This window comes from Syngnathus floridae, chromosome 15 (assembly GCF_059516105.1).
Source record: "Syngnathus floridae isolate MCC-2025c chromosome 15, RoL_Sflo_1.0, whole genome shotgun sequence".
NCBI classification, from domain to species: Eukaryota; Metazoa; Chordata; class Actinopteri; order Syngnathiformes; family Syngnathidae; genus Syngnathus; species Syngnathus floridae.
Window position 1 is genome coordinate 10564816 of NC_142427.1, and position 15717 is coordinate 10580532.

Here is a 15717-nt window from a genome sequence, read left to right on the forward strand (position 1 = left end):
AAATTGCAAAAACATGAAAAACAGGAGACTCCTTTATGTCCAAATGTCTTCATCTTTATTGCACAACATTCCCATAAAATTGGGAAAAAGATATATTTCCGAGGAGACAATTGTTGAAAAGGTATAAATACATGGAAATGAATTGTACAGTCCACAAAAATAACTTAGTCATATACAAAGGATGCCTTTAACACAAACAACAATTGCTAATCAACATTAGCGGCTGTTTGGAAGCCTGCAATGACATCATCATTTCCCCATTAAGACAAAAAGAATGAAAGCACTGTTGAAAAAAAAGAAAAAGAAAAAGAAGAACCCTCCATGGTTACGCCTCACCGTAAACAAGGTAGAAAAGTGTGAACATATGCAGCATTTTGTGTTTTGGTTGTAAAATAGACAGCAACAATTCCACGACAGGGAAAAATTTAAATGATTTTAGAAAGTAATGGATCTATTTTCAATATATGACCTCAGGGTAGTTTTGTGAGCGATGCATAAGAACATCTGAGGTAGTTTGGAAATTTCCGGAACCGGTTTGTCATGGTATATTTGAGTAAGAACAAAAGGGAAAGGGTACAATTTGGCTTGTAAAAAAGCTGGAAAAAAATCAATTGGCATCCTTTTTTTTTAAAATACTTTTTTCACCGCAGCTGGCTATTCGGAGATTGTACAGAAAAAGCCCAAAATCGAATAGAAAATTACCTCAAAGCGTCTTTCTTTGAATTAAAAGTTAATCAAGTACCAAGGATTGGTAAAGCCCACAATGAAAAGAAGTTTATAATATAACGACATGACCAGAATAAAGTCTGAATCTAATTGTGTGTTGGAGAACCGCTTAGTCGCTTATTTGAGAACAAAGAAGTCTTTACAATCATCAGGTTAATATTTCTGTAAGATTACAAATTTTCCCCCTGAAAATATACATCTCACCAAAATATACGTTTTATTTCTCATACGACTCTGACTTCACTCTGGTGGTGCATTATTTAGCTTCTTTTCAGTGAGGTCCTAACACTCCTGAACTTGTAAAGTCTTTGGCTTGGTGTTCGAAGGGAAAAAAAAAAAAAAAAAAACAATTCAAACATGACTCTTTTCTTGCCCACCATCACCCTCCTGTGGTGTGATGGGGTACTGCACCTGTCAGCAGCAACAGTCTGAGGTCTACAAAAGAAGGAAAAGGAAGCCAGGACGCGTTCCCTCGTCCTCACAGCAAGATCTGGGCCACGTAGGGAGAGTGCGTGCTGGCCACGGCAGCCAGAAGCGGGAGGTCGCTCGATTCGATTCTGAAAAAAAAAAAATGACATACATAATTCTCTCGTCTTTCCTTTCTTAAGTCCCTTTAGGGTGTACTTTGTTCCCCCACCGTACAGAATATAAGAATAAAACTGGGTGCTCACCCTAAGACCATGCCCAGTTCTTTGACATGGACTCTCTTCTGACCCTTCAGGTACTCGGCCAGCATCTTGCTCTTGAAGTAGATCTCCTGCAGGCGGTCCTCCAGGTGCATGATGCACTGAGGACGATAGAGATCATTCAAATATGGGCTGTCAAAAACCTCGCTTGACAAAGTGTGCTATTGTGCAAATATGCATACAAAGTTGGGGGACATGTTGAACTTGTAGAGTTGCTGCGTGGAGTGCAGCAGCGCCGACACCAAGCTGGACACCAGCACCTCTTTGCCCAGCTTGCCCACGTCGGTGGCTCTTCTCTGGCTGCTGGCCACCTGAACCGTCCACTTGTCCGTGTCGGCCACGATGCACACGGCCTCGGCGATGGGCTCGTCCAGCACCGGGTGCTGCGTACGACAACGACGGATATCATCGCATCGCTCGTCTCCGTTTCCACACTTTGGGGGATTTAAAGAACCCTTCCGAGTACCATGTGGACCTTGAAATATAGTATAATGTATCTTACCTGGACGGCATGCGTGAGTTCAGCCATGAGGCTCTGCCGTAGCTTGTCGTCGCTGGGCATCCCGTGCAGTACAAAGTCTGGCACGTAGGTGGGGCAGTAGCCCCCAAACAAGGAGCGGCCGAAGTTGGCGATGGTCGGCTTGGAGTAGTTCTCCACCAGTTTGGAGCTGCCGGTGTGAAAGAATGACAAATGCATATGGTCGTTATTTGAAAGGTTTACTATTTGCATTGTGAAAATGCATTCAAACGGGCAGACTCACCCTGGGAAGGGGACCATCACCTCCTCCTGCCAGTCCTCAGTCTCCTCGCTCTCGCTGTCTCCCAGCGCGCTGTCCGAGCTCTCGTTGCGCGGAATCTCCCAGTCGTTGAGGGGCGCCGCCTTGCACTTTTGGTCCTCACCGCCGTGGCCTCCGTCCCGATGGAGGACGGGCACGGACAAGACGAGTCCCTTGTCGCACGAGTCCGTCGAGGCGCACCTGCACCTCCTCTGCGTGTCCGACGAGTCGCTCGCGTTGTCCACGCCGCTGTGGGCGGGGCGCTCGGGCCCCGAGGGGTCCAGAAGGTCTTTGTAAAGAGCGGCCAGGGTGCCGTTGGCCTCTTCCCGTTTGGCTACGTCGTCTATCGTCCTCGTCTCCACCGGGTTCTCCGAGCAGAAGTACTCGTCGAATTGGCTGTAATCCGGAGTGTCGGGGTTCCACTGAGGGAGTTTGCTGGACACCCGCTGCAAAGACGGCGGGGCGTCCTGCGGCGGGGGCGCAAGATGGTGGAGCTTTCTGTGCTTCTTCATGTCCTCCTCCACCTTCCTCCGCCTGCTCTCGGTGTCCGACTCGGGCGACATGGAGTCCCCGATGAGGAAGGTGACTTTGGCGGCCGGCTCCTCCGTCACAATGAGCGACAAGGGACCCGACATGGTAGATTCTGGGGGGGAATTCTTATCCGGAGGCTTTTTCTCCGGGGGGAAGCCCAGCAGGGGCGCTCCGACAGGGTCCCTCGCCAACCCCTCGTCCGCTCCCCGTTCCCTCGGGGAGCACGAGCCCACGGGCAGCACCGTCTCCAGCCGGACCTCGGCGCTCAACGGGCTGCCAGACTCCCTGCGGGGCCCCTCGGGTTCCTCCGAAGTCCGGCAAGCGTCATCCCGGAGAATCCGGAACGCTTGGCTCCCGTCCGCGCCGTCACCCTCGCTCTCGTCCTCCTTCTCCGCCAAGTAGTCGCCGGCGGGCTTGTGCACGGTCACCAGCACGTAGTCCGACTCTTCCACCTCCCCCTTGCGCAGCGAAGTGGTGATGAGCGAACCGGGCATGACGATGGCCTCGTCCTCCACGCCGTCCAGCATGTGTGTCTCCAGCAGTTCCGAGCAGCGGATGAAGTACGTCAGCACGTAGAGGAGGCGCTGCACCAGGTCTTGACGGCGGCCCACCGCCACCGTGCGGGCCAGGCGCACGGGAGAGCCGATGGCGCCGTACAAGTCACCTGCGAACATGCAATGTGGCCTTCATGACAATGTGGGTGTGACCGTTTGCCTGAGTGCATTGCAGTTCTTGGCTCTGACCACTTGGTGTCCCCATGAACCAACTTGAGCACATCCAACTTGTAGCGCTTAAATGAATCGAACTATGCCATCTGTTTTTGTGAGGAATTATTTTCTAAACTAAAAATAACTCCGACTTATCACTCTGTTATCTTTGGACGGACATTCTAGTCATTTCTTGCCTCATTACAAACAGTCCCTCACCGAGTTGTGCCCACAGCGGGTTGTAAGGGTGCGTCTTGGCCAGCATGTCCACGCTGGGCGAGGAGTGCTTCTCCAGAAAGATCTTGATGGGCGGCTGGCCGTTGGGCATGACCGTGGGCACCCAGGCCAAGTGGTTGGTCAGGACGGCCGTCAGAAGCGCCGGGAGGAACCTGCCGACGTCACCGGACAGACAAAGCAAACAGTGAATAAACACACGCGCATAGACACCACTTCACACTCACTCACTCACATTCTTGCGGCATGATTCACTTCTCATTTCTAAACAAGCCATCTACTTCCTTTCCTGTCCCATGACTCCACTTTGACATGGTGGTCAGCCGGTCACGTGACGCACAAGTCAACAAACGCAAACGATAATATCGTTGTATCACTTGATGAAGGTTGAGGATGGAAAAAAACATTTGAATATTTTTTGACAGGTTAAAAAAGGGGGGTGGATTAAAAAACTAGGACTCTAATGGAACTTCAAATATGGAAAAAATAATATCAACATTCTAAAGTAACATTAGAAATGTGTTACACTTGTGCGTCGCGTGCTGAGGATGTTGGCTTGTGGTCAATAGAAGGCCTCAGCAACGGATTCACGCATGCACGACCAGCAGTGTCTTTTGTCGACGCCACAATAAGCAATTTGTGAGCGGCGGCGAACTGGGGCGAGCGTCAAACCGGTCGGTCGGAATCCGCCGCGTCACTCAACTGGTTCTTGGAGGCCTGCTCCATCAGCAGTGAGAACTCTCGCATGAAGAGGCTGCACAGGTGGTTCTTCTCCGACACGCCCGACATCATGGTCAGCCACACCGGCTCCACCACGCGGGGCATGCTGTACAGGTCGCATATGGTCATCCTGCAGGGGAAGACAGAGAGAGACAAGGGGGGAGGGAGAACAGACCTCTTATTGTCTGAGAACAAGACCTCGCTGTGGAGACCCCCACCCGCCCTGCTGCAAGAAGTTTCCAGTGGCGGGGTGGCCACGTCTCGGCCGGACGCCAGGCTTGGTGGGAATCTCCGCAGGCCCGAGCAATGGAAACAGGGACCGGAGCGCTGCTGTGTATCCCACCAAATTGTTTCTACGCTGTGACAACGAGGCGCTCTCAGGCGAGCCAGCATGAGAAGCTCGCTCGGCCCGATATAAACGCCTTTCACAGTATGCTTTGGCCAAGTGTGCAGTTTATCTTTGTCAGCGTGCGTGTGTACCCACGTCACGGCAGCGTGGGCATGCGAGGCTGGAGGCATGTGCTGCAGTTTTGTAATGTTCCATCAGGTCAATGTCAAGCATTTCAAAAGGCAAAGGGCCAGCATGCTTAAATTTAGCCCAAGTCTGAAGGTGAGATTGTGCAGGTATTTTGTTTGTGCCCAGCTCTACTATTACGAGGTCGGGCTAGGGGGGGGGGGGGTCTGCTAGATAGGGTTGCCACACATGTGGGCCGTCTGCCATCGGGCATATGACAGGTGTGTGTGTGTGGACCTTGTGTGTATGCCAAGTCAAAGGATTTATCAGATTTGGCCTGACTTAAACCACCCATTTTACTGTAGGTCAAATTGACCTATTGTGTTGAAATATTAGGCTTTCATTTTGTGGGTCAGGTTGACCAACTGTATGACCCCCCCCCCAAAAAAAAAAAAATGAATTACCTGAATTCGTTGAGCCCATCTACCATGCGGCTGTAGGCCAAGGCCCTCTGGCTGGGTTCAGCTGACCGCCGGCTCATCTTCATGGCCTTGGGGGAGGGTGACATAACACACACACAATTTTTAGAAACACGACACTTTGGAATTTACGGGATGGCGGGGAGCGAGGAATGTGATGTGACCATGATGCTGAGTGAAAGTGCGACGTTGCCAAATCAACAAAATGTGTGAGTTACGGCCCAACGTCAGTCAATATGACATTTTGCTGATTTATTTCGATGGCACTGCACACGACATTAGGTCCAAAAGGTTCACCTGTTCAATGGCACTCTTGAGTTTGTTCATGTGGCTCTCAAAGAGCGGAAAGTGCGAGAAGAAGAAGTCCTGGAAGCGGCTGTTCTCCTCAGTGTTAGGCGACAGCGTGAAAATGACGCCGATGGCGATCTTCTTCTTGCGCGCCGAGCCCAAGCTCTGCCCGCCGCTCTCGTCCGACATGTTGAAGCTCTCCTCCACCGACCTGATGGGGAACATGGTTGCACAATGGTTCAATAGCGTCGCAACGATTTCCAACTCGTCCGCTTTTCTGGGCCGGCGACGCTCGCTCGCTCACTCACCAGCGCGGGAAGACACCGTTCTCCAGGCTGGTGGTCTGGCTGCGCCGCCACCGTCGCTGGTAGCTGGACGCACAGCTGCTGGTCAGAGATGACCCCGGCGACGGGAAGGGTGTGATCAGGAGGCTGCTCAGCGATGCTGGAGGAAGAAAAAAAACTACATGTCAAACATGGGTTTTGATAATTTATTCTCATTTGAAATGTTTTATCATGTATTATTATTCGATGAAAAAAATGTCTAACCTATGAAAATACATCAAATAATTCTGAATATATTTTTATAAATAAATAGACCCAAGGAGATGCTCAATGCTCCGTAGGTGGCCCACAAGCCATACTTTGCCCACCCCTTCGTTCCTCGATACACAAGTGTTTTAAATCCCCTCTTCACATTTTCGAAGCTAGATTTCACAGAGACGTGGGTTCGCGTTCCCCTCATGGAGTCACGTCCTATTGACAGACAGGCTGGATTGGCCGACGCTGAATATGAGCCCGTCACATGAGGCCGTGTAGGATTCCCGCATCGCTGAGGGGATCCGGTAAATAGACTCAAGTGTGCAGTGGACGTCAGGCATGCGTAACACACGCACGCATTTGCGTGAGGTGAGGCCTGAATTAGAAGCTCCTTTATGAGGAGCAGCTTTTCAGTGCCGCTAAATTTAAATCCAGTGCATGACAGGGCTTTGTGCGGAAAGCATCATTGCCGGTCGTGCCGGTGTGTAAGATCTTCGCATCGTGCGCAATACAAATAAAAAGCTTGACGGACGGTAAAGCGATTTAACAGCTTACGCACGACAGGTCCAAACATAGCCTTGCTGTTGTTGACCTACCTGAGCGGGCGATGCCGCTGTCCCGCTCGTCGTACAACCCTCGGCCCGGCATATCCATGGGGTGACTGTGACCTGGCGAGAGAGGAGAGGATGATTTGAGGGTGACATCAAATAGGAGAAAAGTCACACACACAGCAAATGAGCAGGAAATGAAAAGAGGTGCTTATTACAAATACGAGTCATTTTCTGTCTAAGGCTGGATTTAAACTGTGCTCTCGTCCAACTGAGTGACTCAACTTGACTTTGTGTAAACCCAGCCTTGTGCAATCGGTGCCTTTGTGTCATCACTTCCACGACAGCGCATCATGCACACCAACCACATGCAAAGAAGAAGGAGAAAAATACGAAAAGTGCACTTCTTGACTGGTTGAATCCGGAAAGGGGACTGATAATGCGGAGGGAGGGGGGATTTATGTGTGCGGACACAGAGCATTGCTCGGTGGATGCATTCCAATGCGAGTGAACACAAAATCATTGATTTGACCACACACAAAAATAAATCAATAAAATCAGGCAAGCATTTGGTTAGTACAAGCGAGCGAGTTAGTCCAAACTGCAAAGAACGCCCGCGTGCACCCGTTGGCAAGAAAACACACGCAGGCTTTTGCCATTAGGGGAGAAATACAAAATGAGCCAATTTGAAGCGTAAAAAAAACTCACTAGAAAACCAATGATGTATTTAGTTTTACATTTTTAATTGAAACACGTCCCCCAGAAATGGCCACATGCCGTCGTCAAGTGTCCAAACACAACAGAAGCGGCAGCAAAAACATGCAGGTTGCAAAGACGGATTGGCCTTGTTCTCTCTTTTTTTGTTTTTTTTTCCTTTCTTTCTTTTTTTTGCTTTGTAAGCGCCAACCTGAAAAGAAAGATGCACTTTTGATGAGACGCAGCGGACCTTGCTCAGAGAAGGCCCGTCGAGGGCTGCAGAGCTGAGAAAATCCTGCGCAGCACAGACATGGATACGAGAAAAAGAGAGAAAGAAAGACAAAGAGAGTGGGGGTAGCGAGAATGACAGGAGGGAGGGAGGGAGGGAGGCAGACGGACAAAAATAAAAGAGAAAAAAATGCTTGTTAGTGAATGAATGGGGAGGAAAGTTGGCGCCCTCCTGTCTTGGTAGCGGACCTTTTTAGTCGGGCACGAACAACAAAACGTGACGAAGACCTGGAGCAGAGGAAAGCGACTGCTACTTTCCGTGAAAAAGAAAGCGAGACGGCGCACAAGAATTTGCCAACACTTTTTGTTGTTGATCCCATCGTTAACGCTCAGAAAATAAAACAGGTCCAGCTTGAGTTTTGGGAAAAGTTCTACAAGGAAATTGTGTTGGCAAACTGGCTGCTTTGGCCCAAATTTGCCTTCTCGGGCTCGACTTTTTTTTTTTTGTGGCTCTGCTCTTGATAGACGCCACAACCAAATTGTTGTCATGTTGCAAAGTGAAAACAGGCCGTGGGGCTGAATTGTATGAAGAAGAAAAAGACCTGGCACAAAAACACACACTTTCTCAAGGATGAACACACCTCGCGGTGGCTGTTGGTGTTTGGTTGCTATGGTTACCTATGTTTCCCAGGAGATTATTTGGCGCGGCGTTTTGATCGGGCCGGAGGGTGTTGCCGCTGTCCTGCGTAATGAACTCGAGACTGTCCTGTAACCTGGGGGGGGCAGATCATTTTGATAATAATTACAAAAAGATGTGTGTGTGAGTGTGTGGGCACTTACGTGTTGAGGCTGCCGTACACGCTGCCTCCCGTCCTGGCTGTGAACACCTTACTCAGCATTAGCTGTGGTGGCGACCTGACGTGACCCAGATGATTAGGTACATCGCCGCATCAAAATGCAGGCTTTGCTTTTTTTTTTTTACCTGATCTGGTGGATTTTCAGAGTGGAGCCTTTGTAGCTCATGGCCACCGATCCAAACATCATCTCCCCCAGCATGACCACGTCGGACGAACACCTCGCACCCTGTCGATGTACGCCGGTTCAAACGACTGCAGGGGGACGTTTTTTTTTTTCATGGGTGCTACCTGGAAGCGGAGCCCCTGCTCTTTGGTTTCCCTGGACGTCTCGGACGCGCAGGAGGACGAGGAGGAGCTGTCCAGGGAGCTGCTGCTGCCCCCCGTGGGTCGAAGCCGGCAATATTTGTTGAACATCTTCACCTGGCCCTCCGTGCCCTGAGGCGATAGGATTTTGTTTTATAATTCATATAGTGACAGTTGCTCAAAATATTGCAATAGAAATTTTGAAGCCATGTAGTAAAAAAAAAAAAATGATCCGTGTGTCTTGACGCTGTAGCTTGCTGCAGTTACTGGTGCAACTTGAAATCATGAGGTCAAAAGGTCAAAGAGGCGTGGAGGCAGTCTATCTGAAAGCAGCCTGTGTCATGTGCTTCTTAACTCGGGGAGGAATGTGCGCTTGTGTGCGTACGTGCGTGCGTGTGTGATTTGTGTACACGGGCCAGCAGCATGTGACTCCCAGTCATATGACTCTTGCGGGAACTCGTGAGCTAGCGAGAAATGCAGCACAACAACAATCAGCGCCGCTACTGCCTCCGCCTCCTCCTCTCCCTCCCTCCCTCCCTCCCTCACCCATCATCATCATCAACTCTCTGCCACGTGACTCACGGGAAGGTGGGCATCATCCGTGCCCCTCTTTTTGGCGTTGGAATCAAAGAGCACGTTGCGGCCACGCCTCTCGCAGTCCTGGTACACGATGAGCCGGATGTGACTTGGCTCCAGCTGGGGGATCGTCCAGCTACGCAGACAGAAAAGTCGTTAAGTACGCCTGAAATGACTTTCAAAAAGAACCTCATAGCCATTTTGATTTACAGAAGCGACGTTAACAACACTAAGGCCTGTCTCAGCTTGTCGTCACAGAGCCGAGCCAAGAACACGACGTCCTGACCTGAACTCAATGGATCGGTTCAGACGGGAAAATCGGAGCTGTTTTTCCCCCAGTCCGGCCGGGGCTGTTGCCAGGCAACCACCACGCTTGACACGGATGGGCCGTGCGTGCTTTATCTGCATGATGTGTTGTGGATTTACCAAGAAATAAACCTTAAAAAAAGTTGTTTTTGATGATTGGAGTTAGCACCAGGCCAAATCAAACAGTTCACACAAAGATTTTTTTTCCCCCCAGGAAACTCAAATATACATGACCTACTAACTAAATGATGGTTCCGACTGAAGCGCCAGGTCAGGCTTTCAAACAAATTGCTGCTACTGCAAACAGACAAGAGTTGAGAAAGGAGAGGTCATGTGACGCAACCTTGACACCAGCTTGTGAAAGCAAAGTCATTTGTCTTGACGAGGAAGTCATAAGATGAGCGCCGCCGATTCTCTCCAAAAGCCAATCATGTGCTCCTGATTCACCTTTGCTTCCACTCGACTCAAACCCTCGACAGTCCCCCCCCCCACCCCTGCAGTCATGTGACGAGGCGCCTCGGCCAAAGCTCTTACCTCGGCGGCTTGCCGAGTAGCTGCGCTGCCGCATTAACACGTTGCGCTCGCGCTTGGGAAAGATTAAACCGCCGCGGGGACATGTTGGCGGTGAGACCTCAATTAGGTGCAAAGCTAAAGGGCCAAAAAACTTCACGACAGCATTCTCCGTGTGTTTGTGGCGAACGGGGATTTACATTTCTCCTCCTGATCTAAGAGCGCTAAGTGTGTGACATAATACCCGACCTGGCCTACATAATGAGCTCAAATTGCACGATACGGGCCTCCCGCGGGTCCGCCATCCAGCTCTCGTGTGTAAGATTACACATCGGGCGTAAAGTGGCACGCCACGCTAGCATGGGCGACTTTTATGTTTCTGGCAGGGGTGGTTAAGATTTCCTGCTAAAATCCTGCCAAGCGTTGTTTACAGATTCAGGGCGATTCTCTGCACAATGCGGTGACGGCGAGTTGACTGCCGCCTTTGTTCTGAAGAGGACAGAGCCAAAGGAAGACACAAAGACATTCTGTCACTAACTGTAAACAACAGTCATGAATAAAAAAAAAAAAAAAGAGAAAAGAAAAATCCATGAATATAGAAGTAAGGCTGGGCAATCAATCAATTTGATCTTGTCATTTAGAACCGATTTTCGCCCGGCCTCACCTGCACGTCTTTCGGAATGTTGAGAGGGGGGGGAGAAAATGGACACTTAATTCTGAGGCTAGCCCAAGGCAAAGTAACAAGACCGGGGTCAAAAAAAGTACCCAAAAAGCAGCACTGGCGGTGTGTGAAAGTGAGGAAGCGAGAACACAGAACGACGAGTCATTCATAAAAGCGCCACATGAGAATCACATGCTTGAGCTGCTGGTTCAAAAAAAAAAAAAAAAAAGAACCGGTCTTAACTCGGACAACCGCGGATTAACCGCGTTGTAGTTGTTTTACGGAACCACTGATGACCCCACCCACACCCTTCGGGTTATGAAAAAATCAACTGATGGTAAAATGAAAAGCCCAGCTGATCGTCATATTTAGCAGCAGCTCCTACCTGGGCATGGTTTCGACGGTGCCAGTGTTTCCAGCGGGCGCTCCGGCCCGCTCGGCAGCCGCCTCTCTGCGCTCGCTCAGCCTCTAAGAATAACGGCTGACTGGATTCACACAACATGAGACGTGTCAGGTGATTGCGGCGCGAGTGGCAAGAATGAAGCGGCGGGCTAACGACGTCCTGCTGACTGCCTCCCCTTGTTTACAGCCCCTTTCGCGCTGCCCATCAAAACGGGCTTTTTTTTTTAAACTGCGTTAAAGGTACAGTAGTTTGGCTGAGGTGGCTTCTGAGGTCATTGCTTCTGTCTGTAAAGCACAAGTGGAAAAAAAGCCAGCTCTTGCCAGGAACGTATCCCACAGAGATGATACCAGCATAGGAGATGATACCAGCATGCCCGCCTCATTGCAACATCCATGGACCGAGAAACTGCAGGCATGCTCGGCTGCTTCCCTCAACTGCTCTGACGTCAGCGCCGGCCGGCCAACCTGCTAACTGACCTCAAAGAGCCTTGACGAGAACGCCGCCACCCTGCCACACTTGCCCGACCGGGCGGTTACATAAATACCTCCCGCGACATTCTTCCTGACACATCTCAGCCTCATTTACGAACCTGGCCCATCCGCCCGTTTTAAGAATCAAATGTGGTATTTAACATTAAAGTTTGCACGGACTAGCGAATGAATGCCCCACCCGAACTCTCCCCTATTATCCTGACTTGCCTCAAGGCAGAAAGCAAAGCACCTGACTGATTACCTGCATATCTGCTGACTTGGCCTTTGCGGAAAGACATTTTGCTATTAAGCATATCTGTATTTATGCAATCACATGAGCATTTATTTATTATTACTACATTGTCATGTAAATCTGTAATGAATGACAAAACTTTGGCATTGATCCTCAATAAACCTTGGTCAATTTTATTCAGCTTGAACACGAACCTGCACTTCTGAGAACCCACAAAAAGCCCACTTGAAATAACCCTGAAAGCAACTTGACACTAAGTTGACAGCCTTTATAGTCACACACAAACATGTATGCCGTATTTGTTGTGACTTGTGTGACTGACACACACACGCACAGTTGACACGCCTGTGATTGATGCGAGCCTCACATGACAGAGTTATGCGAGCCCGTTCCTGAACCAGTGACTTCTCGCCTACCAACTCTCAAGAGGGGAAAAAATGGACGCTATAAATAAATAAATCGGATGCAGTTTTTAATGTGTGCAAGACGCAATGTCATGTCGACCCCTGTTTCTTATGTGATTTATGACATGTACAGTATGTCATCTGGGGTCATGAGCCTCAGCCAGGGAAACGAGAAGCGACTCAGGGGGTCGGCCAAAGCACCGTCCTGGCTGGTATTCCGCAGGGTTTGCGCTTTGCAGTGGTAATAACTGCGACTTTTTGTCTTTCATGATGCAGCAGCTAAACCAACTCCAAGTGCGTGCACAATCTTCCACAAAAACACTTCCTCAACGACTGTCGTGACAAGCAGACGCATGTAAATAATGTGACGTCACACGCTTAATCCATAACCCCGCATTAACAAGGCGTCCGTAGCCACGTAATGACGTCACTCGAACCAGACTGCCATCCAGTCGCGCATGGTACGTTCCGCACGTCGACACCCAAGTCGGCGGCGCGAGATGCACTTTGACCCCATTGGAGTTTATATCGTCACGCACCGCGTGAAAGGACAACAAAAGAGGCCACGCGGAACACGCACACACTCAAGTGAAGGCTGTTTTGAGGCTAAAGCGACACAGTTCACGTCTGACGTCAAGTATTTGACGTGAGACTTGAATGGCGATAAAGACGCTAGCTTCGGAGTTAGCCCAGCTAACAGCTAGCCCTCCCCCCCCCGCCAGACAAACAGGCTAAACACGTCGTCCACTTGCCAGAACACTTAACTGACGTTAATCCAAACCCACGCGGTCTAAAATGAACACCACAACGCGTAAATCGACTCTCGACACAGTTATCGAGGTAATAAACGCCATTACTTCACTCGTAACGCACGCAGAGATCCACATGAGCTACCTGAAAGCTGGCTCCTCTTTGTTGCATCTCTGCGAGGAAGATGCGCTCTTCTTGTTGAAAAGTTTCTGAAAGAGAGTCGGTGGCATTTTGTACTAAAAAGGGACGGGGGAAAAGCACAAAGTCCCTTTTCCCCAGTAAATGCTTCTCAAATCCACGAGCGAGTCTTATTCCTTCTAACTGCCTCCATGGGTGTCGTAGTCATATGACAGGCATTAGTCACGGGAGCCGCTTGGCAACCGTGCTGCCGCTTCTTTTTTTCTGATTGGTCGAGTGGGTAAAGGAATTATCTGATTGGTTAGATATTTTAGGAGCGTGTACCACATGGTCAATGGGTGCCCCCTGTGTTGATGTTTAGTCGGGATTCGTTAGGAACGTAAATGTCTTTTTTTTTTTGGGGTGGCTTTTATTAACAGAACTCCATCAAAGAGCAACTTTGGAATCCACGAATGAAAAGAACAAATACAAACTTATTTTTAACAATTTTCTTGGAATTGAGGTATTGCTTTGGACGGAGCCCCTGTCCAGGAGTAAATAAAACAACAATATTACATATATTTATTTAAATACATGGCACATATGGAACAGCGACAAAAAAACTCGCTTGTTAAATAGTTGCATGTCTGACATCTAGTGGCCATTAAGCAGCATAAACCTCAAAAGAGAAGAAGGTATTAACTGAAAATAATCTATATAACAATTAATTTTACCTCGAGGTGAATTTAAATTCTCACTAGTTGCAGGTCACCTCTTTTAAAATGGGCTGTTCCAAAAGAGCGCAACGAGATATTTTGCATCACAGGACAGACGGTCGTAAAGACAGGCGAAAACTTTTGAGTCGGTCGGCACGTTCGCGGACTTGCCGAAAGAACTCCTCCCTGTCGGAGTACTGGAAAAACATGGGTGGAGAGAAATTCGGCTTCTCGCGCGGCCTTGAGGGAACCAGAGGAGTTTTGAAGGGTCGTGCCTTCCTGTAGGATATGGGCCTCTTGGCGACGGCAGACTACAGACATGGGAAACAAGACACCTTGGAACTGTTTTCAATGGGGGGGGGTGTTTTCATGTTTGAGGAAGTCATATTGGCCTGAGCCGCTTACTTTCAAGGATGTCCCCTCCAAGGGTTTGTCTGCAGAGGAGTTGACTGAAATGATACAAAAGTCACTCACAATGACAGCATTTTTGACTGAGTTTAGTCAGAAAAGTTTAAACTAGATTCTATCCAGATTGGGAATTTGGCATCAGTGTAAACGTGACGTGCTTAAAAAAATCCCAGGGAACGTGTTTAACTGTGAAATGTCACATAGTCACCGAGGATGGCGGAGACATTGGGAGGCTGGTGTCTGCCGATGTTCTCGGCGTGGCTGCTGCTCAGCAAGGTGGAGGAGCAAGGCTGCTGCATGTCCTGCTGCATGTCCAGCGGGTCGGCTTCCCCGGAGAAATCAAAGGTACTAGCTGCAGGCCAGCGGGGAGAAGAAATGAATGAAAGCAACTTTTTTGTTAGTCACTAGGTAGACTTTAGACTTACTATCACTGTCATCCCTGAAGATCTCTGGGGAAGGATCACTGCTGGAGGATGTGAAGTCCCAGATGTCATCGTGATCTGAGGAGTCACTTGAGTTCTCAATTGGTGTCAGCCCTGTTTGAAGTGGGCTTGGCCTCGCCTGACCCAAAATGTCATGGCCGACCCTCTCAGCTTCTCCTGCTGCTGATGATGGTGGTGGTGACGATTGAGGCCAGATGCTGTTGGTGGATCTTGGCTGAAACTTGGATTTCAATTGCACATGCCTACTACTGATCTGCAGGGATAAAAAGACAACTTGGCAACCTCCCACCAGGATAAATGATTTTTTTGTACACATGTACCTCTGTAAGGATTCAAAATGGATTCCATATGCTTGACGTTTTTGGATGCAAAAGTTACAAAATGAATTAGTCAAATTAAAAGTACTTTAGTGTTTCATTTCGACCCCGAATGTAATATAGAAATATAATCAAAGTACTCACCCGTGCGTAATCACTTTGTTCAACGGTGTTGCCTAGAGGCTCATATTCTGGTATTGCTTGGTGCTTTCTTGATTTCAGGATTCCCCGACCTTGCGGTGAAATAAACGTCTTTACAGGAGACTTTTTCTTCTTGTTAATTAAGTTTGTTTTCTTATTACCGTATGCCAGAGGCGCCTTCAGAGGTGTGTCTGCCTTGCGGCGGGGCTTCCTTGTAAACATTTTGAAGCAAATAATGAGCTGGGGCGCGTTAAATGGTGGTCAAGTGTTCGCTAGCTCGACTGACGTTAAACTCCTGACGGTAAGCGCTAGTTCAAATCATTGCTAACATTGAACTTGACTTAGCGTAGGTGGGAACTGGGGAAAAAGTATCATAGTATCATGAACAAAAGCATAATAAACGTACTTAATATGTCACGTGTCCTTAAATGGCCTAAGTCAATTAGCTTTTACTTTGAAAGTCCGTACCG

At 49.0% G+C, this 15717-nt stretch overlaps 2 protein-coding genes and 1 long non-coding RNA gene across 4 annotated transcripts; 1 reads left to right on the forward strand and 2 right to left on the reverse strand.

The window, feature by feature from the left end:
- Window positions 1–32: 32 nt before the first annotated feature.
- fnip1 (folliculin interacting protein 1) lies at window positions 33–13463 on the reverse strand. 2 transcript variants are annotated; one of them, XM_088398790.1, is made up of 18 exons: window positions 13250–13463; window positions 9355–9484; window positions 8758–8904; window positions 8595–8695; window positions 8453–8527; window positions 8291–8385; window positions 7596–7679; window positions 6737–6808; window positions 5910–6045; window positions 5611–5812; window positions 5299–5384; window positions 4364–4510; window positions 3646–3815; window positions 2174–3383; window positions 1915–2080; window positions 1595–1795; window positions 1398–1513; window positions 33–1283 (listed from the first exon to the last, which is right to left on the reverse strand). In XM_088398790.1, exons 1-18 carry the CDS (start codon window positions 13333–13335, stop codon window positions 1205–1207), a joined length of 3303 nt encoding a protein of 1100 aa, XP_088254916.1. In that variant the 5' UTR covers window positions 13336–13463; the 3' UTR covers window positions 33–1204. The 2 variants fall into 2 exon arrangements, with proteins under 2 accessions (XP_088254916.1, XP_088254917.1); XM_088398791.1 differs by lacking the exon at window positions 7596–7679 and having other exon boundaries at window positions 13250–13462.
- LOC148386645 (uncharacterized) lies at window positions 12847–15245 on the forward strand. The gene is made up of 3 exons (XR_015863092.1): window positions 12847–13195; window positions 14551–14691; window positions 14792–15245. It is a non-coding gene; the product is annotated as an uncharacterized LOC148386645 (long non-coding RNA).
- Window positions 13791–15679, reverse strand: LOC148386646 (uncharacterized). The gene is made up of 6 exons (XM_088398834.1): window positions 15409–15679; window positions 15251–15339; window positions 14772–15042; window positions 14555–14698; window positions 14344–14387; window positions 13791–14249 (listed from the first exon to the last, which is right to left on the reverse strand). The coding sequence occupies exons 1-6, from the start codon at window positions 15467–15469 to the stop codon at window positions 14043–14045; spliced, it is 816 nt and encodes a 271-aa protein (XP_088254960.1). The 5' UTR covers window positions 15470–15679; the 3' UTR covers window positions 13791–14042.
- Between the last annotated feature and the right edge of the window lie 38 nt (window positions 15680–15717).

Coding starts and splice junctions, on each gene's coding strand:
- LOC148386646 (XM_088398834.1), bottom strand. CDS start 15,469: ATGTTTACAAGGAAGCCCCGCCGCAAGGCAGACACACCTCTGAAGGCG. Junction 14,699..14,771: donor CTTCAGGGATGACAGTGATA/GTAAGTCTAAAG, acceptor GCTGGCCTGCAG/CTAGTACCTTTGATTTCTCC. Junction 14,388..14,554: donor CAATGTCTCCGCCATCCTCG/GTGACTATGTGA, acceptor GTATCATTTCAG/TCAACTCCTCTGCAGACAAA.
- fnip1 (XM_088398790.1), bottom strand. CDS start 13,335: ATGCCACCGACTCTCTTTCAGAAACTTTTCAACAAGAAGAGCGCATCT. Junction 8,528..8,594: donor CTGAAAATCCACCAGATCAG/GTAAAAAAAAAA, acceptor GGGTCACGTCAG/GTCGCCACCACAGCTAATGC. Junction 4,511..5,298: donor GATGGGCTCAACGAATTCAG/GTAATTCATTTT, acceptor CTTCCCCTGCAG/GATGACCATATGCGACCTGT.